The 26,516-nt window shown below is 34.5% G+C and overlaps 1 protein-coding gene across 1 annotated transcript in view; it reads left to right on the forward strand.

Annotated features, from left to right (window-relative positions):
• The window catches only part of Lmo3 (LIM domain only 3), a 51,078-nt gene extending 25,254 nt beyond the window's left edge, over positions 1-25,824 (forward strand). The window contains 2 exon segments of the mRNA XM_027955986.2: positions 16,633-16,758; positions 25,719-25,824. Of these exon segments, the coding sequence (XP_027811787.2) occupies positions 16,633-16,758; positions 25,719-25,824 (232 nt within the window).
• Positions 25,825-26,516: the final 692 nt, after the last annotated feature.

A 26,516-nucleotide genomic window follows, 5' to 3' on the forward strand; every position in this document is an offset into this window, starting at 1 on the left:
TTTAATTAGAATAAAGGATTTTTATCGTTTTCTTTTTTTGTGGTACTGGGGATTGAACCCAGGGGCATTCTACCACTGATGTATCTCCAGCCCTTTTTATTTTATTTTGAGACAGGATCTCACTAAGTTGCATGAACTGGCCCTGAACTTGTGATCCTCTCTCCTCAACCTCCCAAGTCACTGGGACTATAAGCATGCATCACAGTGCCTAGCTGATCTTTTTTTTTTTTTTATTTCAATGAGACTTTATTAAGCATTTAACTATCAGCTCTTGAGTACGGCCCTTTAGTGAACTAACATGATTCTAATTGTAGCCCTCTGAAATGGTTGAAGCTTAGGGTCAGACATGAGCCTAGACCAGGTTGAGATGGTGCTGTGTCAAGGAGATCACAACCACTTCCTCCCTTGTTGTTTTTCATCCCTTCTACCTAACTCTCACCATTCTTCCTCCTCTCCATTTAACGAAGATGAAGTTATTGTGAATTTTTATATTATTCAGGTGAACTAGATAAAAAACTATATTTCACCAACTTGCATGGTTTATATAACTTCTGGAAGAAAAAAATAATTCTCTTTGAGTCCCCCAGGTATTTATTGTACGTGAATTTGAGAAAATTGCAGTACTGTCATTTTAGATACTTACTTAACATTTTCTAATTAAACTCCAAGAGTTCAAAGGAAAGCATAGTCTCTGTTGCGTAGGGAGACATCTGGGAGAAGATGAGGTTGGTGTGAGGTATGAGGGGAGAATACAATTGAGATGGAGGTAGCTGCCTCTGAGCCCTACAGAACATTGTAATTAACAGTGAGGCAAAGGGTTGGGAAAATCCAATGTTGAGTTGCCAGACAGTGAAGGGTAACTACTTAAATTCAAATTTCTGATAAAATATTTGGGTAAAATTATGTCCTATGCAATATTTGTGAATCCTAAATATGGCAACCACTACTAAGTGGCTCATTGAGAAGGTCCTGTAGATTCTCTCTAGAGAGCCATTCTGGGCAGTTGTAATTATATTATGTGAATCATACGGAGCCATTGTAAGTTATTGACCAGGTAAGTAAAATGAGGAAATTAGGCTTTAAGGAAAAATCCTTTTCTAGACTTGTGCAGAAACATTTGCACACAAAGAAAATATACTTTGTGTTTGTTTTCATGCTTAATTGTCTACCTCTTTAGCACTAGACTGCAAATATTTTGAGGACAGGAAAGTATCCTTTTGCATTACTATACCTAGCATCTAGGAGAAAATATGGCAGATAATAAATAGGTCCTTAATCAATATTGACTGAAGAACCAAAGGAGGAAACGTGGTAGAATAAAATATTTAGAGATGCTTCATGAGTGCAATAAAATGACCATATATATAATAAAAATAACAAAGAATAATTGCCATCTGGTTAGAGAGATGTGATTTTAATAAAGAAGCTTATTTAGAAAGGCTTCATGGGAGATTCCAGTAAGAGATGGTCCTGAGAATAAGAGATGCAGTTTGGGAGGTGTATCTTGAGAATACAGTTTTCTTCCTTCCAGCATTCAGAATGATAATGGTACACCTTCCAAGCTTCCTGCCCAATTTAAATATGTAATGTCATATTTATGCAGTTTGCTAATTCTTTGGAGTAATGAGGTAATGAAGGTAAAGAGCTATTATTATCAGATAAAATGGGACAGATGATCCTAGTCACAAGTTTTCTGCAGCTGTAATATTAGAGTTCTGATGTGTTGGTACCCAAACCATCTTGAATGTGATCAAATACCTAATTTGTGCAGTTTCAGATGTGCATGATGATGTGTCCTAAGAAGTTTTTGGTGCCTTACTCAGTGTGACTTATGGGGTTATGTCTCAAAGAGATGGTTCAGGAAGAGACATGGGGAGGGTGGTGTGCTGATTTCTTTGTAACAGCTTCTAAATACTTCATTTTTTACTTCCACCTACAGATCTTATGTCTTTAATACACTGAGTTCAAAATGGGATTTAAAAATAGGTGGTACTGATCTAGAGGAGATAAGTGAAATCCCTATATGAAATCTATTCAGTTGACAAGAGAAGGGTATTAATTTCTAGTTATATCCCTACTCTGTAATTCTAATATGGTGGTACATGAATATTACATGTCTTAGGTGCTAGGTAAATGAGAGAGCAAGCTCTCCGGAAACTTATTATCAAAAGAGACAAACAGACATAGCTGATTTAAATTTTGAAAGATCAATATAAAAACGAGTGCTTAGATATCTAAAGGAAAGTGCTCTTCATTCTGCCTTAAGGAGTGGATTCATATATCCTGCAACATTTGAACACAGTATGGAAAAGGATTAGTGTGGTGTTTTCTGGGAAGAATAGAGTTACTTGAGGCTCAACAGGTTGGACATGAGGCATGAAAGTAGGGGTGACTCCAGGGAAAAAAGAGCATGTTGGGAGAGAAGCACTGCAGTGGGATAGAAGACAGAAAGACTGGGACCAGTTGCATGGACATTTCATGCTTCTGTGTTTGTATCCTGTACAGAGTGGGGAGCTATAGAAGGTGATAAGCAAGAACAACAAATTGGATGTGTCTTTTAGAAAGGTTACTGGCTTCCAAATTGGGCACAATAGGCTGATAGAAAAGATGTTCAGCCGGGAGATTTTGGCCTGCCTGCAAGGGAAAGTGATAGGCAGTAGAGGTAGGTAACTAAGAATAACACAAGAGGGTACCTTACCTTTTGAGAAAGCAACAGGGTTAAATTTGGGGGTCTGAGCAATCAAAGATGAACTTGGGATCTCTGGTTTGAAAGACTTAACATTTTCATTTTGCCATTGAAAGAACCTAGGTAGAAGGGAGGGTACTGTTGCCTACAGAAGAGAAGGCTGTTATGTGTAAGAAAACTAGACTTGTTCGGTAAGTCCCCATTAGGTAGAAGGTCTAGAGAAACACATTTTAGCTTTAAATATAGGCATTTCCTAGAGGACAGGAAATGACAAGAAATCTTCAAGAGGTGGTAGTTGTGAATTGCCTCTTCAAGTCTTTTTTTTTTTTTTTTTTTTTTTTTGCTGGGTTTAGTTCAGAAGGGTTTCTAAAGGCCTCAGTGTGTAGAATCCAGCTCTCCTATGACCATCTGTATGACCCAGGGCAGGGTACTTAATTGTCCTCATTTCCCCTATCCATAAAATGGGAGAATATGCTGCCACCTGGAGTCAGCTGTTGCAAGGATTAATGAGATAACCCATTGAAAAGGCTTAGAATAAGCCTGGTAGACAGAGCTCAATAAACATTAGCTCTTCTGCGCTAAGCCCTTTACATAATTGACCAGATTTCATATTGATATTGATTCGAGATGTTTCTTTAAAATGTAAGCACAGGAAAATCTTTTGACTGATCTGTCTAATTTGCTGATGTGTAATTATCAGAAAGGCCTTAGACTGTTACTTGGTTTTTCCATTAAAAATGCCTCATAGACAGCCTTAACTTTCATGTATGAAAATTAAACTTATGCTTATCTTTTGCAAAAATAAGTAAAGCCTCCATTTTAGTAGGGGTTTTATACATGTGGGTTTACTTATTCACTTTGAGAGCAACACAAGACAGGTTGAACTTTTTATAAAAATAGGAAAGACAACAATGGGAAGTTTAGATTATAACTTAGAAGTCGGTAGCTTTTGGCTTATATCCTAATATGGATTTCCCTGTCATCTTTGCTTTGGGAGGGAAATACCTTTTCTCTTGTGTGTGTTTGGTTGTTTCTTTCTCTTACTGCCTTGTCACAGTATGTATCATACTTCGATTAAGGGTAAGAGGGGTAGTCCCATATGGAATAAGCAGGGCTGGCTACGCTTCCATCAGTGCTGTGAATAACTACGAGATCTTAAGTGAGTCACTGATACCTCAGTGCCTTAGTTTCCCTTCCTGTAAATGGAGGCCACCAACCACCTCTCCATAGGTATGGTAAGGATTAATTGTTCTCTTATAAACTTACATATGAATTTCTTTTCTAATGACCAATAAAACATTTGCAGTTGGAAGCAAGCCATTTCCTCCTCTGTGTGCCTCCTAGTTAGTTAAAAGAGGACAGATAGGAATCACCTCCTCTGTGTCAGGAAGAAAACTGAAATTTAAAACAAAAGAAGTGGTAGAAATAAAGGAAAAGTTCCTAATTCAGGTTTTATCCTCTTGTCTAAAATGCATTGTTGGTTAAGTGCTTTGAACCTGTCAGAGACAGAGTATAGGAAAAAAAAATACCAAGTAATATTAGGCTGCCAGTCTAGGCTGTCAGGAATATCTATTTTGCCATCTGTCACAGGAGATTTTAGGTTGGAGAGCTGCAAATCCATGACTGGGGACCCAAAGTTCAAAGCAGAAGGTCTCTTCTCTCTGCTCGGTGTACGGGGTCTAAATCACTACCCACGGGCCAGGTGTTTTCATTGATCATACATCATGCATCTGCAACTTCATAAAAAGATCTCTAAAGGAGCTGTGCTTTTATAAAATGTTCTGAGGATCCTGGAATTTATCTCAATCAATGTGATTGAGATACATAGCAATGTGATTGAGATATGTAATACAAAATATCTAACCCTACTGTCTTCCTCTTATTCTGGGATTTTGCGTTGTTACATTTCTGTGATAGAGCAAATCCCGCAGAGTGGTTGGAAGGGGGCTGGTTTCCAAAAGGGACAGGTAAGCAGCAGATCTGCCGCATGGACCCATTTGTTACTTCAGGGAAGCGGAGAAGCAGCAATTAGGCAGTGAAGTAATGCTCTTAGGGGCGCAGGCTCCAGGTCCGTAATACATTCCTTTCTTAATGTGACTTGATGTAGATAGAGTGAGGGCCTATCAGGTGTGAAAAGCCCTGCTGCTCCTGGCGTGGAGTGGCCTCCAGACGGTGATTTGGCGACGTCAATCTAGTCATGCTTGATTTCGACACTTAACGTGGTAAAGCAGGATTTCTCTACCCCGATCAACTTCTCAATTAGCAAGCTGCCTTGTGTAACGGCCTTGTTTTGCAATCCCTCAGGGCGGCTTCAGGGGTCATTAGGGTGAGAAAACTTGAGCACCAGCTCAGGCTCCTGAGCAGAGTGGGCAGGGAGCCTCAGAGATTTCCTAAATACATATAACCCTTTTTCAAGTTGTTTGCTTTCATGGGATTGATTCTTGGCACATTAAGAAGCTTAAGGCTCCAGTATCTTCTTTAAACTGCCCCCCTTATCGCCTTTGCAGCTGACAGGTTTTTTTTTGACAGGCTGAGAGTAAAAAGAGATAACTAGTAGGTTAGTACTTTATTTATACATGTGGACACACAAGCTCATAGAGAGGCATGCACACACACGTTCAAATGTCTTTTAAGTTGTCTTTTCAGGGTCTGTGGTTACCAGTAAATTTCAGCTGTCAAATGATTTCAATGCCTCATTTTTCTATATTCAATGTGTCTGAGTTCAAAAGCTTTGTTTCCACTATGTCTGACTTCATTCACTAATGATTTTTAAATTATTACTGCCTTATTCAATATTTCCTCCCTTAACCTCAGATAACATTTACATGAATAATAAGTGCTAATGTGAGGTTTTTGTTATGGGCATTTATGAATATATGTTGAAATATATTTAATGTGATTTTTCCTATTCATGATTTGAAGAAATGACTGATTCACAAATTTAATACAAGAAATATTTTTGTCTTTCACAAAATGTATCTATATAGAGAAAAACATAATAAAAACTTATAGAATTCTCATATATTGAGAATTGTACTACTCAGAGAAGCATCTGCATTTTCAAGCATTACTTTCATATTTATTATTTCCTATTTTGATCACCTGTTTTCCTATTCATTTGCTATTATTACAATGTTGGAAAATTAGATGAATGAATTCATTTCAAACATTTTAGCAGATCAGCCTTAACATAACATTCTTAGAGTAAATTATTCTGTGTTCCTTGAACAGTTTTGCCCAAAGTGGTTTGCTTTAGTTTCTTACAAAAATATTTATTGACACTGAGCAGAGTGTTATATGGTTAATAATATATGTATGGTTCCAGAGATAACTGAAATAGGTGTATTTTACAAGTTGGAAGTTGGATATAGATATTGATATTATTTATATACCCCAGTCTATTTATGAAAGGTTTGACATTCAATTTTAGATCTGCTTAAGGACTTTAAAATTCTAGCCACTGTAGCATAGCAATTCCTAAGACATATTTCATATAATAAGTCCTAAAGTTGACACAACAAAGGAAATACTTAATAGCTATGATTTTTAAATAAAGAAAATACATACACATTCCAAAATTAGGTTAATACTATGAAAGTAGCATTTTGTGGAAAGAAAATGTTTGAAAGCTATACAAAAATGTTTGAAAACTATGCAAAAAAAATACTGTGAATGGTTGTGAACAATACTGTCATGTGTATGTATAAATGTGCAATCCACAGGTTTGATTTGTAATTCTGTTTTGTATACTTTTGCTATATAAAATTTTATTTTAACATTTCTTCTCCATAATATTGTATTGAGTGCTGTAGTTATTTGCTATGGAAAACATCAGCTTTAAAAAACTAATACTAATTAATTAATTGTACATTTTTTCCCTACAAAACCATTTTGTCTTTTTGAGTCTCTGTAATTTTGTTAATATCTTACTCCAAAAAGAGATTTACCTAATCCTACAAACAATTGCTTTCATGGCTTTATTTGGATAACTAGTCTAAATTCTACTTTAGGCTCTGTGAAGTTCCCTTAAAGGATTCACAAATTTAAAACATACATATTTTTAAAACTAACCCATGTGGAATAAAAGGTGTATACCTTTCCCGTTAACTGGGTTTTGAAGGAATTTAAAAAATTCAGCCTGACAAGTTAAATTCTCCAAATTAGTTTTTACCTGAATAATTCAATTATACTTTAATTAGAATAAAGAAAAAGAATTTTTAAAATATATAAAAACCTCTAAAGCATATTTAGTTGAATCTGCCTATTAGCTCTTTGAAGCTCTGTGAAGGAAAAAGGAACAGAAATTTTTGAATTGCCTGAATTCTACTTGATTTCTGACTATTATTACATTGCCATATAATTTTCTATGGGACTCAGAACATTTTTGACAAAGACAGCACTACTATAGACCAAACAACAGCACTTCTCCAGACTTGACCTGGGAAAAATGGTGATGCCTGGCTGTCATTGCTATCACTTACAGTTACAGATATTTAACCCTTAAATGATTTTTTTTTTTAGGTGATAGCATTGAGAGCCCTTTCTTAATGTGTGTGTGTGTGTGTGTGTGTGTGGCAGAGGGGATTGAACCCAAGGCCTAGAGCATGTGAGGCACACTCAACCATAGAGCCACATCCCACCCCCTCTTAAAGAATTTAAGAACCGTTATTTGTTAAAATAATAAGAGGTAAGTAGTGTCAGGTGTTAAATTTGCTTCACAGAAATATTTAACAAAAGAAATAAGATATGTTTCATGAATCTTTTGGTGAAATTCTACTTGTTGATGGAATTTGAAACTCAAATAGACTCTGAAACATCCATAATATAATATCCTTAGTTAAAAATAAGGATGAATATCTGTGATAACATTTTGTCTCCCTTTTCTTAAGTGAATTTAATACAATCTTAAATCCTGCTACTTACCTTAAAACACTAAGAATTTCTTTAAAGTAATGTACGAGATTTAAATAAAACTTGAAGTTAAATTCTAATATGTCCTTAATAGGTGCCTGTTCTCTTACATAGCACTTTTTCTCTGAAATTAGTCACACTAATTAATCCTAGAAGAAATGTTTGTTGGAATTTTACTGGCTAGCTTCAAGAGTAAACAATTGCCTTGCTTAGGCAAGATAAGTGATTTGTTGCCTTTTTACAAGTAATCAGCCATTACTGTCACTGAGGCTTCATAATCCTGCATATAAAGATACATTTAGCTTTGTGCTGGGGTTCGGATTACTCAGTGATCACCTCCTTGTTGTTTCACAGTGGAGCTTCCCTGATCCTATGTCAGTGCCTGAATGAACAACCATGAGGTTGACACATGAAAATATTACCTGGCTTATTTGACAAAGGTCAGAGTAATGGTCTTTCCCAGGATTCGTTCCCAACTGTTAATGACCTTCTTCACCTTCCTGTAAATGCTTTTTCCCCTCTTTTTTACTTTCCTATTGAAATGTTCAATTATCTGAAGTTCATTAGTTAGTTATGTGATGGGTAAAAACAGTATTTTTGAAATAAGGTTCCTCTCTCCAAACTTCCTTGTTCACTTTTATATATAGTGCATGGAAAGAAAAGTGTGAAAAAGAAATATAAAAAAAGAAGGTAATTATGGGCCTGTAAAAGTATGTACAGATATCAAAAGAGTTTGATGCTGATTTTTAGGAAAATGTTACTTACTTTAAAAGTTCCCACCCAGAAAGACCTATTCAATTTTATGTAGACACAGCTTTCTGAAACACTTGATAGAATAGACTACCACTTTTAAAAAAAATTATTAAAAGCTTTTATTATAAAATTGTATAAACCATTTTCCAATTAGCATTTATTATACTGTGGCTGAAACCAGGCCAGAATTTATTTCAATCTACCAGCCACTTCCTCCCTTATATCAAAGGAGAGATATATAAAAACTAAATTGCCCACAATATCTGTAAAAATAATCATACATTTTTATGTCCATAATATTGTCCATATCATTGCTGGTTGTCCTTCTCTTCATTATAAAATTATCCTAACATTCAAGTGGCGATTATATGGTGATGACATAAAATATGTTTCTATTATTCTAAAATTCTATTCCTAGTTTTACTTCATATGTGTTATCCTTGACTTTCCTGTTTCGTGGTTTTTTTTTTCATTTTAACATTTGAAAAATCTTGCCTTTTAAATATCACAACAATGAAGAGCAAGCTTGACATGTTTCTTTTGTTCTAGCTACAGAAATCTTGTGAGATCTAAGATTCTGTGATTCTATGAAATGTTGGTACAATTGCCATATTTGCCCAGAAGTATTATCCTCACCAAATGTTGAGGGGATAATATTCAATTTTACTTTTCTCTGAATAGCTTCTCCCAGTAGACTGCTGTGCTGATCATAAATAGCTCTAACACCTGCTCATAAGGCTTTAGAAAATGGGTATGAGAAGACATTGACAATTATTCGTTAAAAGTGAAAGTATAACATTTAACACTTTTGGCAACTTTTAACAGAGCCAGATGTGGAAAGAAAAAAAAATGATGGTTCTATGTAAATCAGCCATTACCCTCTGCTACATCAGAAACCTGGAGACTTTTATCCAAACAGCACCATCTTTCCCTATTTTTACAGGGAAACAACAAAATAAACAAGCACATTGAGAAAAGGACCAGATTTTGGGTAAGGAGAGTTAGGTTCTTCCTCCAGCTCTGGTACCTAATAATTGTGCAAAGTTCTGTGGATGAACATGAGGTTCTTTTTTCCCTGCTCTTTGTAGTAGGGCTAAGATAGGGCCAGTTGCTCAAGTATCAACCCATTTTTCTTTACATATGGTCTGGTAGCTATCTCTATGCAGCTGAAAATAGTTAAGTTTAAAAAGGAATTAATACTGAGTAAGCTGGCAACTGGAAAAATAGGTAGGGCATTGTCATCTATTTCAGATTATGAGTGAGTTATAATGATTCATGTTATTATCATACACATTATAAAGTTCATGGTAGAATAAAATGTCTCTGTCCTATAACTTTTGTTTTCTAGTTTTAAGTATAGAACACTAAAGGAAGATTTCTAGGATAGATGCCAGTCAGGAAATTATGGATCTCTATTGTTTGAAAGTTATAATTGTCATGTATCCAGAAGTATATGGAAAATTCAGTCTATAGACCCACACTGCCCATTAAAAATAGGACATGATCTATATATTAACAAAAGGAAAAATTAATTCTTAAAACATTTTACTCAATAAAATGTATCCAAAAGATTATAATCTCTATAGATAACCAAGGTTAAAAAAATTATTCAGGAAATATTTCACTTTTCTGTGTGAAGCCTGAAATCTGATGTGTAGTATGCCACAATTGGACCATCTCTCACTTCAGATCAGCCACATGTCCAGAGGTCATTGGCCACATGTGACTGGTGGATGCCTGACCAGCCAGCCGAACTACAGACAGCCAGGGGACAGGAAGTAAGCTTGGTGCATGAGTTGACTGGAAGTGCAAGAAATCAGGGTGAAACTTAAAAGTCTCAAAATGGCATGGAGTGTACTATCTCAGGTCTTTCTAGAATATTCCTTAAGTTTTTTCCTTACTTTCACAGACAATACATAGACAATACAAAATTGGCATTGACTTTCATCAAAATCTTTCTTAACCTTGAGCATTCTTTTCATTTATTTATTTATTTTTAATTATTTTGCAGTGCTGGGTATGAAACCCAAGACGTTATGCATGCTGGACAGTCGCTCTACCACAGAGATTCATCCCCAGGCCTTGAGCATGACCTTTTAATTTTCTGTTTTGCCAACATAGTACTAAATCTAGATCTCAAGAATTCTGCAAAACTATAAAATTGAATGAAATAAAACAAAAACCCAGAAGGTTAAATCTCCACACTACCAGGTCAGGAATAACTTTTAACCTATAATTTTATGGTCCTTCACCATGTTTTTTTGTTCAAAATGGCTTGGGTCATGAAGTGATACTCAGCAAGTCCAACCAGTGAGTAGCAGATGGGTGCTAGTTAGCCCTCTGAGTTGGTTTTGCTAATGCTGCTTCTTGCTGCCTAATGCTATACTGTCTGACTCAAGGAAGAGTGGAAATTTGCCAGGGGCTGGAGAGGGACAGCATTCTGAGAATATCCCTAAAATATGAGTGCATCGAACATGGAACCTCATGTATCCAGGCTGCCTGGCTCCCTTACTCACTTAACCTCTGCCTAACAGACTGCTATCACATTACCATTTAAAACAAATTCCATAAATAAACCCAAATCTTGACCATGTCCAGGCTTCTGTTTAGCCTCTAACATCAGTCCAAGGTAGGTGACTTTCTGCTAGCTCCTTCCAGGTCTCCACCTATGGAAGACCTTTCTGCCTGGTGCTGCAGCACAGACCTACAGAGGAACTCACCATGCTTACCTAATTGCACAGCTCTTTTCTTGCACAGTGCCCCTGCACTGTCCACCTCCCCGGCTCCTTGGCAGCACTCCCTCATATTCATCTTGACCTCTCTCACTATGTACCTGGAACATAGTGGGCATCTGCTTTCTTGCTTCATTGAGTCTGAATGTTCTCTTAGTAATATGAACTACAGAATTTGAATAGCAAGTTGTATTTTTTAAAATATAGACATACAATTATATAGTATGGGCTTTTGGTAGTTCTTCCTAAAATTAGTTAGGCAATTAGTAAGTTGAACTTATTTTTACTTATCCTCCTTTCTTTTTCCTTTAAAATGTAATGTGTGTGTGTGTGTGTGTGTGTGTGTGTGTGTGTGTGGTGTTTAAAGAGAGAAAGAATATACATATATACTATACATATATTTTAATAAATATATATATATTAAGTTTTCAGTAAATGGCTTATATGTTTATGTTTGGCATGATCCCTATATCTTCATTAAAAAAAATCAGACCAAAGACCAAATTTAAGATAAATTAGGGTTGATAACATACAATTAAAATAATTATGAAATGAATAATTACTAGGTTTCTTTGAAACAGGAGCTATATCTCATTCCTTTAAAATATGGTCAAGTTTTTAATTCTTCTATCTTAATTCAGACTCCTCTCTGAGCACAAATGTATCCTGAAGTCCTGGGTAATTTTAACTGAAACAGGAACATTGGTCAAACTCACCTGAAACATGTCTTGTGTTTTCTTCTGTATGTTTTTAAGTATGTAGTGTTTTCTTTTTTACTCTCTTTAACACCTACATGATATCCCTCTCTCTCTCCCTCTGACAGTGGAGCACTTGCTAAGACCCATGGAGAGAGGGAATAATAGGATCCACTCTCTTCAGCCTTGTAATGGGTGAGCTTTTTAAGTTTGAAACAAAAGATTGGAATATTTAAAATGTTTTCATTTTCTATCACTGCCTCCCTTGGTATAAAAAGAGAAGTGGGAGAGGAGATGAAAAGTATATTTGTAATAGACAAAAAAAGCAATTGTCCTTCTCAATCTGTGAAAATGTTCCATTCCTTCCCACATCGCATATTCAATAAAACTTCACCAGCCAGCAGTCAAAGTTAAAGATCTTTTCAAATGGTTGCAATTTCACATCCTTGGAAACCCCAACTTTTCTTTCTCTGTTCATCTCTGGTTATTCTACACAGATAGAGAGATCTCTCTCTCTCTTTCATTTTTCTCTATTTCTCCCCGATGTATATAATGTGTACGTATGTATATAGATATGATAACTAGTCTTAGCTTTAATATTAAAACAAATATTTACTGTTATATGTATTTAAGTCACTAGAGGACTGCTTGAGTAGAGGAAAAAAAATGATCTTTATTCAGAATCAAAGTTTACTACAATGGTATTTATTTGTGCGTTTTTCCCCAAATAATAAATTAATTTGAGTCAAATACTATGCTTTCCATAGCTTGGGGGAATTTGATTTAGTGACTTGAGCCACTGACCTGGTTAAAAAAATCTATAGAAACATCTGGTGCTATGAAACAAAAGACACTAATACAATGAACACTCATTTTGCCCCGATGCCTGTAGTAAACCATATTTATTATTGCTATGTTAAATGATTATGTGTCTTGAGTTTTTCTGTTTCTCACCCCCAGGAACTTTGGAAATGGATATTCACTATAGCATACAGTGTTTATCTGATTTATGACTATATTATCAAAGCTGTTGAACATTTAGTATAATCACAAAATTTTCTGGGTGCCTTTAAAAAATACAAGCATGTATTGTCTTAGTTCTTGCTATGACACGCATATACAAAACTTAATATTTCTCTGTACATACTCATTGCAGTGTGGGAGGTGTAGTAGACAGATAAGCTCAGTTCTTCCATAAGAAAGTTGTCTGTTTGGTTTTTATCTTCATATCTGTTTTTAGATAGTCAAGACCAAGTAGTGGAAGCAAAAATGAAATGGAAAAGGGTTAGAGTCATCTTTTGGGATTCCTATAAATAGTAATTATCACTGATACTATATCAGTGATACTTGTCTCCTTTTATATGTTAAATCTGCTTTTAGTGGTGTGTCGGAAACAAGATAAAAGTCATATTAATTAAAGATTATTGTGAACATAAGTAGTAGGGGACAATCTAGCCCATCAATTGGAATGCTTTAAAAATCTACAAGACATCTTAAAATGAGCAAAATGGATCAATGAGCTTATTTTCCCCCCTTACCATAAAGTTAGGAGCTGGTGTGCTATGATTAACTTAGGTCCAGATTTCAAAATGACATATTTTTAAATAAAGCTTTGTCTATCCCGGTGTACCAATAAGAGCTCTTAGGCTCTCCTCTTAGGTAGGAGATAAGACTGTGTAAGTACTACAAACAAGAGCTCACAGAGCTTTCTAGCTTAAATGGAAAAGTGGATCCATGTTATCCTCTAAACGAGTATGGGAGTGAACAGAGCAGAGAAGGGGTTACAAGATTTGCAGGATTGTGAATAGTCAAAATGAATTAGGTAATTAAGAGACTCTTCTTGAATATTTCTTGGACACATCTGAACAACAACAACAAAATCTTATGAATGAGGACTTTAAGCATTCCTTAAGCTTAGTTGACATATATGATTATTCTTTTTGCCTGAGAATCCAAATGGCATGTTTGGGAATCAAAGGATAATATTATACATCCTCAAACCCCATTTTATAAAAATATTACTTTGTTTCCTTGCCCTGGGAATATTAGGTTTGCCCCCCTGAGAAAAACGAGAACACAAATGTGGCTGTGGAATGATCTCTTGATCCTTGGACAAAACTGAGGGAAAAGTCTAACAAATGCATCGTTTTGCAGTAAATTAGATCAGATTTCCACATCTCCGCACTCAGTCTGTGAGCTGACAGTTCGGTAAAATGTTCCCTTGTAAGGTTCGCCCTCTTAGGAAAAGGGGCAATAATTCATCATTAGGATTTCAGAGTCCAGGTGTAGATGGAAACTGATGGAGCCTCCAGCGAGGCAGGGAAAGTGCATGGAAGAAGAAAATTTTATCTGAAGCCTAATTCCCTGGTTACAGCAGAGAATAATTAAGATAATATTGCTTCAAGAGTCCTTTAATGATTAAAAATCACATATGCAGAATCCATAAATTGGAGAGCAACAAATTGGAAGGCTATAACGTCAGAGAACTATTTTGTGCACATTGTAGTGGAAAGTATACTAGTGGCAGTGCGCCGTACGGGCAGCCACCAGAGACCGGGACCATTCCAAGGACTTTGTTTAGATGCAACAAATCATTTGTCTGTTATTAACCCAGAGCTTGTAATTATGCAGATTGCCATAGATTTTCCTGGGCCTGGAAGTGAGATTGAGGGTTGTTCACAGTATAGCAGGCAGCTCAGGGCTGGCCATGCATTACTGAACTTGCCACATTTATCATGTTGACTGATGGCAGCAGAAGCAGGTCTCAGGTCCCAGTGGTTAATGTAGTGGGTAATTAACTGTCATTTGCCTAGTAATAGGCTGATGATCAATGGTTTGTGTGGAAACAAATTCTAATCAGGTAGCTGATAAATGCTCAGCTAGCGAGAGCAATTGAAATTGGGGGGAAACTATGTCCAGAATTTCAAAATGGCATTGTGTGTGTATGTTTATTAGGTAAGTGCAAACTGGGTAATTCTTAACAATGGCTTTATCTCATATTAACCAGATTTTATATCCACAAATATATCTATATTCATGGAATAAAGAACTTTTGTGTTTTTTTTCTTTCTCAAAAATCATAAACAGAAGAAACAAATGGCACACATAAGTGCCGTGACTCCTGAAGAGATGGTGTGAAGTACACTCAAAAGTAAATGTGAAATGTTAAAATGAATGAAAAAATTCGTCTCACAGAAGAATGGGATGAAAAACTTTAGTTTGTGATGATTTCATTTTTAATGATGCCAGCAGGAGACTGCAAAATATTATATTTTCCACGAAGTTCTTTTGCAAGAAAAAATATTTTTCAAAATATGGATTGCAAATTTAGGACATAAAAGATATTTGAGTTCTGTTCCTTAAGTTAGAAATATTTAAAGATTTTTCTAATTCTCTCAGGAAGATAAGTGTCCAAGAATTTTGAATTTAATCTTCTTGAATATAAACCTTGCGTACTTTTTATCAAGTGTTCAAGTTGTGCTCCAAAACTGTTTAGAAAGCATTTGCAGTTTCTACCCTCAAGAGGCCTATGTTTTTCAAGAGACAGTCTCACAAAATCACAAGCAGAACATTTATTGTACATTTTGTCAGACACGTAGACACCCCTCTTACAACTCTGTCCAACCATTGTCATTAGCCTGGTAAGAGGAAATAGTTATGAACTTGAAAATGAATATGCATGCCTTAAGCAAAGACTTATCTTCAGAGTATATAGAAAGTAATAAGAAGAGATACTTCTGCACGTTTGTGCATAATCCTTAAATTCAATAAAATGAAAGGCTAAGATTTTTTAAAGTACATTTTTATAACCAAAATGAGTTTTCTCCATAGCACCTTTGAATTCATTAGTTTAGAACTGCTTTTAATTTGGTCTTTCCCATGAGAGCTATTATATTTTTCTCCTGTCAGACTGATGTTGAAGAAAAAAGAAAACTGGCAGATGTAGTGTTTTTCATCTAGTTTGCTTCCTAGTTAAAAAGTACATTAACTACTATGCATGAAATATTATTTGTAGTGATTCTTTACCACCACTAACAACTTTGAAGGAACTTGGTTTAAATATTGCCAGTGAAAATGAGTAAAATATTTCTTCCCACTAGGAAATGATAAGACATTTTATTTTGTCCTATTTTTTAGGTCATTACAATAACCATTTTCAGGTATCTACAGCAAATAAGATTTTAAAAGAATACCTTTTTTTTTCCCTCAGGCAATTTCAGTGGTTCTGACAATATATTATGCTTGAACTCCTGGTCTAGCTATATATAGTTTACAGCCTCATTTACTTTAATGCGCTACCTGAATAACAGAATCACAGCTATAACTATGGTATAGGGCCAGAAGGTGCAAGCACATCCATGGTTTTTTGACTATTTAAATGGCTTGTTCATAAACGTTATTTCAATAATAATGGCAAACCTCTTAGAATCTAGATGTCAGAAAAATGGCAAGTCATTCAAATGGGTTTCTTTTCCAACTAAAATATCAAATATACAATGTTAAGATCAAAGTTACATTGCTTTTATGTTTACTATGTACTCCAACAAGTAGGTTTTTTGCTGTGAATTCACCCCTGTTGATTTCTGTTTGTGTACAGTTATGTAAACTTCCTAATGTATTTGCCTTTTCCTTTGCTTTCCAAACAAGATGTGATTTTCATCAAGAAAGGCCAATGGAGTATATATTACAGAAGAATATTTATGTGTGCACCTAGGATAAAACTCGTTTGTGTATCTCATAAGTCATTATATTGATAGCTTTACGGGGTATATTGGTATCCTCTATTCACAATCTCAGATTTCCCTTAGTTAAAAACAAAACAAAAACAACAAAAAACTCCTATTTATTGTTGTAGGCTTTTTGGTGTAACAGGAAACTGTGCTGCCTGTAGCAAGCTCATTCCTGCCTTTGAGATGGTGATGCGTGCTAAGGACAACGTCTACCACCTGGACTGCTTTGCCTGTCAGCTCTGTAACCAGAGGTAAGGAGGCTTCATCTTGGCTTCTCAAAAATGGCACACCTCTGTGCTGGCTATTGATGGAATAGGTGGTAATGATATTGGTACACTTTACTAAAAGCAATTAATCTCAGCATTTTTGTTTTCTGCAAAGATTAATTCAGTGCCAGAAATAGGCACCAAGGAGGGAGGTCTTAAGACTGACTTTAAAAGAACTGTATTGTATAATAGCCTGTGACTGGACCTGGAAATATTTTTATTAACTTTTAGACTTATTATTCATTCTTCTCTTTATCATTTTTCTGTCTTTTAACAAGTTAGTTTTAAATAGCTTTTTTGTACTGCTTCTGTGAGCAAACAAGTTACCACAAGGCAAACATACAGAAATGTGTAGCAGACATTTTGTTTTCATCGTATTTATTGAATTTATAGTTTCCCCCTATTTCTTATTTGCAATTTTAACCTTCTCCTATGTGTGCTATTTCAGTTGCCTCAAATATCTTTAAGTATGAGACCAGACAGAGCTAATAATTAAGCAATTATCAGAATTGGAAAGGCAGGATTGGCAAAGCAGCAATGGAAAGAGCATTGCATGGGGAATCTGGAAGCTTAAGTTCTTGTCTTATCTCTGCCACAAATTGACTGTGTGACCTTAAGCCAAACACTACACCTCTCTGGACCTCAGTTTTTTTTATTTGTAATGTGAGGGAGCTTGATGAACTTCAGAACTCTTTTGATTCAAAAGTATTATGACTTAAACCCATTTTTTCTTATTGAAAGTTAAACTTTTATTTCCAGTGATATTGGCACTTCTTTTATGTGATAAATGCAGAGAATTTTAAAATATTTAAAAAGTGCATATCAAAAATACAATATTTTAAAAATAAGTATACTTGATGGATTTTAATGAAAATGAATAAAGTGAGTATGTCTATGGCTGTGAGAATATGTAAACATAGTATATTATAGATAAACATCAGTTCCATCAAGTTCTCAGTTCTTGTAATTTGCCCTGAAAGGTTCTGTTTAATGCATAGTCTTCTTATAAGGTTCTGTAGAACAGCAGAAGGAAAGAATATGGTCTTTATGGTGAGAACTAGATTCAAATTCCAGCCCCAGTATATCAGCTGATATATTAGCTGTGTGATCTTAGTATGTTACTTGATTTCTCTGAGTTTATTTTCTACACCCATAATACACTAATATCTATCTTACAAATTAAAAAAAAAGTAAAATCATTTATAATAAGTACCAGGAACATGGTAGGTTTTCAAAAGTTATTTGTTTTATATTTGTAATTTACTTGGACCATATCACGAACTAGATTTTTCTACAAGACATGTAACATCTCTTGCTAAATACAGATGTTTAGAATGTGGCCCAGTATGCCTTTATACGATCATCATTCCCTAGACACTAGCTTAAGAAGTCATCTCATATCTTGATTTTTTTCATTACAAGTGCATGGAGTGAAAGTAGGTTAATACTGTTTAAGATGACATTTAGCCAAAAAATAAATTCATGAATGCACATTTTATTTCTTTTATGAATATGGACATACAACACAAACATCCATACTCTATACAGACACATTTATATGCATGTGTACATGTGTGTGTATATGTTTGGAAAGTATAATAGGAATAAACAGAACACCTTTGTTTCCTTGATGCACTAACAGCAGTCACTAACAGCACAGTTAGGTTTATGCAATAATAATTTCTACTGATGTTCTACTTATAAAAGCTGACATATTCATAGGAGAAAACTTAGATAATAGAAAACAATAAAGAACAATATGGTCCATGTCTTACTATTCGAAAAAAAAATATAACCAACCTCTCGTTTTCTACGTATATATAACAAATTATACATAGTGTCTACTCTGCATGGTATCCATATTTAAGAAGCTTTTAAAAAATAAACAAGGAAGAATCTTAATGTTTGATATTCAGACCCTCTAATTTATATTATATACCTTCTTACCTGTCATTGAAATTTCTTTTAAGATGTTTTAAGCTATTTCATGTTCAGTTTTATAGATAGAGCATCTTATATTAAATTAGTCTGCTAGGCCAAGTGCAGTAGCATTCATCTGTAAACCCAGCAATTTGGGAGGCTGGGGCAGAAAGATCTCAAGTTTGAGGCCAGCCCCAGCAACTCAGTGAGACCCTCTCTCAAAATAAAAAATAAAAGGGGCTGTGGATGTAGCTCAGCAGTAAAGTGCCCCTGGGTTCAATCCCTAGTACTTGGAAAAAAATTCAGTCTTCTATCATCTAATCTACAGATTGTTTCTTCCGAAATTTTGATATTATCACCAATAATATAGGCTCATATCTATCAGGATAAATTCACAGTAGCATAATTAAGCAAAATAATGTAACAATTTGAAGGCTTATGTTAAATGTTGTTAAAGATGCTCTTTAGAAATGTCCTACCAATTATTCTCACACCAAAATTGCACAAAATTATTCATGTCCTCACATTGGCTTTAACATTGAGAATTATTATTTAAGAAGAAACTTTTGTCACCTTTGGGATGAATGATGGCTCCTCATCATAACTTTTAATTGACATTTATTTGATTATTAGTGATCCTTTTTTGTATCATCTTTTAAGGAACTGATCATTTATGCTGTTTGTCCATTTTTCTATTAGGGCAGGCTTACCTATTTTATCTATTTTCCACACAATAGAATGAAAACATCATTCAACTGCTAAACTCAGCCTAAATTCTATTATGATGCAAAGCAATTGTAGGTGGTTAATGCTATTTACAAATCATATATCAATTTTATTTCACCATTGAAATAAAAAGTCGCGTTCACAATTAAGTCTGTCTCCTCAGTAGAACTCAGTCAAGTAAGACAAACACTCCTAAATTTTGGCTCTAAAACTGTTCACATTCTTATTGCTGCAAAATACTATTCTAGTATCATTATTAAAGTACCTAATATATTTCTGTGTTCACTTCATTTATTACATGCCATAATGGGACTGCATATCTTTAGTGCTGGTTATGCACAATTAGCACTTAGTTATTGTCTTGTCACTTCAGCCCCTACAAGACAAACTTCTCTAATGCAGGAAGTCAACTCATCTTCATCAGTCAAGCAAAGCAGACAAATTTTGTTACCCTGAGTACAGAAGGCTTTCAATACAGGAGCATCTGTTTTTACTTTAAAATCAGCTTGGAGATTCCTTCCAGTAAAGCCATATCCCACAGAAGCCAAATTATTGCCACCGTATTATACCTTTTCAAGTGAAACATGAGATAAATAGGTAATTGATAAGCAATTTACCCTAAGCAAACTTTATTGACATCTGAAATTATGAAATTGTAAATATTTGTGAATTTTCTTCAGCTATCATTTTATCTTACTTTTTCAGTAAAATGGCATTAAGATCCAAAGCCCTTCCAAATGTTTAAAAACATAATAATAATAACCATTCAGAATTGGTTGTCCCTTGTACAAATCTTCTGGCCTTTTTAAAAGTGCAAATTCTGGATTAAAAATATAAAAGTTTCTCTATTCAAAAAGGAAACTTAAGGAGAGCTATTTTGAGTCACTTTCATGATAACTTGAATCTCATTCAGAATTAGAAAAAAAATGTATATAACGAGTTCATTTCTTAAATGTGAATAAGAGGTTCCTCCTTAGAAGATTCAATAAAAGTAAATAATGGTTTATAAGAAAAGGGGGAAAAAGTGCTTGTTTATAATGAAGTCTCCCTAAATATGTAGAAATGCATAACATTTCCTTTTCTTTCACTAAACTATAAAAGCACTATGCTAGGCTCTGTGGGAGCAAAGGTGGATAAAATCAAGCTTTTTTCTTAGATGTGTTCAGAGCTGAGAGAGAGAGACATCAAAGACTCACAGATGAGAGTAATCAATGTGAAATAGATTTACACTGAGGGAAAAGAGATTTGTCCTTCAAGTCTGGGGAAGTATCTAAGAGCTGATATGCTGAGTTTTAAGAAAGAACTCTCTAGAACTGGTTAGGACAGGCAACGTAACGTGTCTGATGGGGTTTGGGGAAGAAGTGAGGGCCAGGGAGCAATGGTGTAAAGATTTTTCAGGCAGTGGCACAAAGTAACAAGACACGGAGATGTAAAAAGCATTTGAGGTGTTCATAAAAAGAAAAAGCAGCTCAGAGATCTGGAGTGTGGGAGGGATATGGAGGAGCAGAGTAAAGAGCAAGGACCAGAAGGAGATGCAGTTGGAAAAGTAGGACGTCACTGAATGAAAGTTAAAATAAATACAGTTTAAATTATTAATAAATACAGTTTAAATACAAGTCAAAATAAATATAAAATTCAACACAAGTTTAGATAAGTTATTCATTTAAAATACATTTGTGATTTAAAGCTATTGTGTTCTAAAATAAATCTATCTTAACCAATATTTATTGACCCCTGCCCTCTCCTTTATTAGTACAATTTATGGTAGTGCTGCAAAAGGATTCAAAAGAAATATAATTCATGGTCATTTAGCTCAGAACGGCTTCCAGATTGGGAAACATGTTACACATTCATGGAAAAATTTGAAATGCCAGGGCAAATGATATTCCAATAAATAAGTGCTTTGGGAAAGGTGAAAGGTCAAGAAATATTGATGGAGGGGATGGAAAGTAAGGAAATTTCAGAATTTTAGTAGCTAGGAAAAGGGTGAAATATTCCTGGTGAGGGAACAACTCAAGTAATCTTTTCTACTGAGAAAAGATTATTAATAAATAAAAATAGCACACCCTTATATAGTGCAGATCATACTCCAGACACTGTTCTTAGTGTTTACATGAACTACGTCATTTAACATGTAAAATCACCCACATGTAGGCATTGTTATTAGCTTCATTTATAGATAAGTAAATTTATGTACAGAAAATTTAAGTAACTTGCCCAGGTCAACACAGTCAGTAAATGGTAGGCAAGATTTGAGCCTACAGAGTTGGGTTTCACCCTGTGGACTAATACCTGTTTCAAAAGAAGTATTTTATTTCTGATTAAGAGCATATAAATGTGAATAGATCTTGTAGAGTTAAAGTAGGGTTGACTTTGAATAATTTATAGCAGAATTCAGGATATAGGTAGCATTTCTTGGTGCAGAAAGGATTGTTAGGAATGAGATACTACAAAAAGGATTGTTAAGAATGAGATGGTACAGAAAGAATTGCTAGGAATGAGATGTGTAATGACAACTGGGCTGTCAGTAGGGAAAAAAGACAGTAAATTTGTTCACAAGTGTACAGTGGTAGAATGAATATGTAACTTATACCTGACTGAAAATGGTACAGTATAGAAATCTCCATCTTTTCATAGCTGTGGATACTGAATAAGAAAGGTAGAAACATTGGCAATACATATTGAATTCCTTCTTCTTTACAAAGGGTTAAGGACATAGAAATTAGTTAATTGGCTATCATTAACCTTAGGGAAATGAAACGACTAAGTTAACATTTTCATTTGTTTAAAAGTGTGTTACAAATGGAGGTTTCTTAGTACAGGCTTTTGATAACCTGCTCAGAACTATTCTAAGCCCATACTTCATGAGGAAGACTTACTAGTTGTACTTACTTCCTGTATTTCTCAAGTCTCTAAGGCCATGCAAAATCAGTTAGAATCACCCCAAAAGATATGGAAATTAAATGCATTCTTAATGCAAACATCATGATTAGATGACTTTAATAACCTAACTGGGAATCTTTTTTGTTCTTCAATTTTTTAAAAATGAGGGCAAAACTAATTGAACTGACCATATCAGAAGCAATTAAGGATTAGATTACAAAGAAGATTATCCATTTATTTTTAGGAGTTTTAGCCTGGTCTGTTAATATCTTCACAGTGTCCTCTAACCATCAACACTTCAGTAATGTTTTTTTCTACAAATGCTGTCTCATAAGGAACTTATTATATAACACTGGAAATTAGCCATTCTTACAAAATCACAGTTACAGGTTATTTTGTTAAACACTTAATATCTGCATTACTATTTCTCTAATTTCTTTGTGTTTACATATAGAACATTTTTAAGGGGGATGTCAATCTTAATTGCATACCAGTCATAATCTCCTCTTAACCACAGCTGTCAAGGCTATTTTGTTTGAATTATATGTGTAAGGATGACATTCCTCACCCATGTTCTGTTTCATCTTGACCTTTAAGTTGAAATGCACATAAAATGTACTTTATCCAATTGACAACATATTGGTAACAAAATATTTTAGGTAGGAATACTTTATAATAAATCTCTCTCTCTCTCTTTCTCTCTTTCTTCGTCTGTGTGTGTGTCTAGAGAGAGAGAGAATTTGTCTGCCTATCATACAATAAGATGTGAGATATCTAACATCCATTGAATGGTAGGCAGGGTTTCTAAAGTTATGCAAAAGAAGTTTGTAAGACTATTTAGTATTCATATTATACTTCTAGACTTCATGTTTTACTGCTCCTGGTTAAAAGCATGGTTCTTGAATCCAAAGAGACCTGGGTTATTTTCTTTCCACTACCACATACATCTTAGTTATGGAAACTTGGGCAGGTTTTTAAAATTCTGAGAGAGAATCTTTGGGTTTTTGTTTTTATTTTTTTAAGGTCAATGATAATAGTTACTTTCTAGGTTGGTGGTAAGAAATAAATGTGATCATGTATACACATGCTTAGTATTAGCATATGGTAAGTACTTTATTAAAGTGGCTATTTTACCTATATTCCAAACAACAAGGTAAGACTACATATTTCACTTCTACTCTTTGCTACAAACTTACCAACACATGACTGATATAACTAACAAGAAAAACTGAAGTTTCTTCTTCAGTTATTGCAAGTGGAAGGTTGGGATCTGAACCCTGCTCATTGCAACACACCTGTCTGCCTTTCATTTACTTTTCATTCAAACCTCCCTGTTGTCCAGTGCTGCAGCTGCTTCTCTTACTCATAGTGAACTAAGAAGGGGAAGTGTGAAATGTACCTAGGCCTTGCAGTGGGTAAGTGATCAGGACAGGACTTGGGCTAGATTTCCCCACTCTGTGTCTGTGCTATTCTCACTGTAATTACCTTGAATTTATTCAACTACATATGATAACAAGACAGAAAAGCATGGTTTTTATTTGATGGTTCATAGAATTGGGGTGCTTGAAAAGAAATTAAAGCAAAACTTAAGATAGCATAAAGCTGAAAGAGTTGTTTTTTAGGAAAAGTGATTCAGTAACAATAGCTTGGAACACAAGTGTATTGTATTGAATCTCTTTGCGATGTAATATTTTGTTAGCTTATTAGATGAAATTAATTTTAACAGTGATTGTCTTGAATTAGGGTATTCTATCTGCTGTTTTATGTACTCTCACACAATGGAAATACTTAATCTGGCTGCAGAGGCCAGTGCAACAAGAGAAGCATTTCCATTTATTCAACATGTCTTAGTTATCAGGATATCTACAAAAACCAGTTTATCAAACAGCACTTTGTAAATGTGACATTGAAAGCATATAGTTTGCAACTAATAAAAAGAAAATACACTTAAAGCCCCAAAGTTGAATGTTCATTGTGTCCAGTAGCCTTGACCACAAACAACTCCAGGATCTCAAGATCAGTGCATAGTCTGTACTTTCAATCAACATCATCAGCAGACAGTAATCCTAGGGAAAAAAAGTAAATTCCACAAATAAACAGACCAATTTTCCTTTAAGAGGAAAGCTAATTCTTTCAATCTACTTTTTTTATTACACTATTTTCCCTTCTATCTACTTAGCTAGTCTAAGGATAAATTTCCAAAGCTACCCAGTTGGAAAATAAATAGGTTCACTGTTTGTCTAGCATTCCAATCTTTGCAAATGTAAATCAGTCCAACTGCTCCTCATTTAAACCTTCAACTTCACAAAACATTAAAGAGTGGCTTTCACTACACAATTTAATCTCTCCACTAAGATTTCTGCCCGAACATCATTCAAAATTGACTATCTGATAAAGAGAGACCACTATCAAAGGTCAGTGAGGTCAACTTGTATAATTACAAGGAGTTTTACTGGGTCAACTCTACCAAACAGCACTGTTTGAAGGTTAAATTGTTACAATTAAATATATATACAGATCTCCCCAGAGTTACTTTATTGTTAAATGTACTGGAAACAGCACAAGCATTTATTTCTGACCTTAATTGTGTCCAAAGTGTCACCCATTGGGAAATTATACAAAAAGAGCACTTATTAAAAAACCTTACAATCTTGCACATTGAATAGTGCTTTATAAAATAAAATGCATAATTAGCTACTGAAAACTAGTTTTATTTATCACATCAATATTAAGAAGATCATTTAGGTTACTCCCTTTGGTTTAATTGGAAGGGCTCCAAGAAATGACATCTACTGTTTCATAGTTGGTATGCTGGCCATGAACAAAGGAATATGGCTCAGAATCCCAGTCTGCCGCTAAAGTAACTTTCAATTCAGAATAAGCACTTCCAAATTATTAGACTTTAGTCACATTTTAATAACAGAGTAAAAAGAAGCTTTTAATGGGAAACTTTACAAGTGGCTATTTTCTAATTCTTTCATTCATTTTAATGCCTTTTACTTTTTTATTAGGTAGATAAATGGACAATGATGAAATCTTCCATAACTCATGACAGAGAAATATTATCATTCTTTGTTTTATCTTAACGAGTACAAATATAGATCAGTTCTTTTTTCTTTCCAATGTGGTAAAAGAAAAAGGGAGGGAAAGAAAAGGAAAGAAAGTCACCTGTGGTGCCCCAGGTATTCTGAAGTTTCTACAGTTTTTATATTTATATAAGACGGAATTTCAAATGTTGTATATGCAGTGTTTCATTAAGCAAACTAGATGGTTTAATTTGATAATGAAGGTATCTCCCTAAACCAAGCTTTCAGATTTAGGAAATTATCAGGGGAGTCTGTCTTTAGGAAGTAAATCTTCAAGTCTATAGATCTGAATGAAATAGTCTTAACACACTTCTTTTTAAATATTTTCAGATTTTGTGTTGGAGACAAATTTTTCCTAAAGAATAACATGATCCTTTGCCAGACGGACTACGAGGAAGGTTTAATGAAAGAAGGTTATGCACCCCAGGTTCGCTGATCTATCAACATCACCCCATTATGAATACAAAGCACTACATTCTTTTATCTTTTTTGCTCCACATGTATATAAGAATTGACACAGGAGCCAACTGAATAGCGTAGATATAGGGAAGCAGGATGGTTATATGGAATAAAAGGCGGACTGCATCTGTATGTAGTAAAATTGCCCCAGTTCAGAGTTGAATGTTTATTATTAAAGAAAAAAAGTAATGTACATATTGCTGGATTTTTTTGCTTGCTATTCGTTTTTGTGTCACTTGGCATGAGATGTTTATTTTGGACTATTGTATATAATGTATTGTAATATTTGAAGCACAAATGTAATACAGTTTTATTGTGTTACCATTTGTGTTCTGTTTGCTTCTTTGTATTGTTGCATTTAGTACAATCAGTGTTTAAACTTCTGTATATTTATGCTTTCTGTATCTACCAGCTATTTTAAATGAGCTGTAACTTTCTAGTAAAGAATTGAAGAGAAAAATCTCACTAATGATACACAGATAGATAAAGCAAGTCTATCAACATTAAAAGTACTAAAAAATAAAGACACACACAAAGCATTTTAGTGACATCTACTACTTATTGCCACTATGATTTAGAGTCTATCAGTGTTCTCATTATAACCCCCTATTTTCAGGGGGTTAAAGATCAGCTTTAAAAAATGCATAAAATTCATCCTAAAGCACTTTG

The sequence above is a fragment of the Marmota flaviventris genome, chromosome 3 (genome assembly GCF_047511675.1).
Source record: "Marmota flaviventris isolate mMarFla1 chromosome 3, mMarFla1.hap1, whole genome shotgun sequence".
Lineage (NCBI taxonomy): Eukaryota > Metazoa > Chordata > Mammalia > Rodentia > Sciuridae > Marmota > Marmota flaviventris.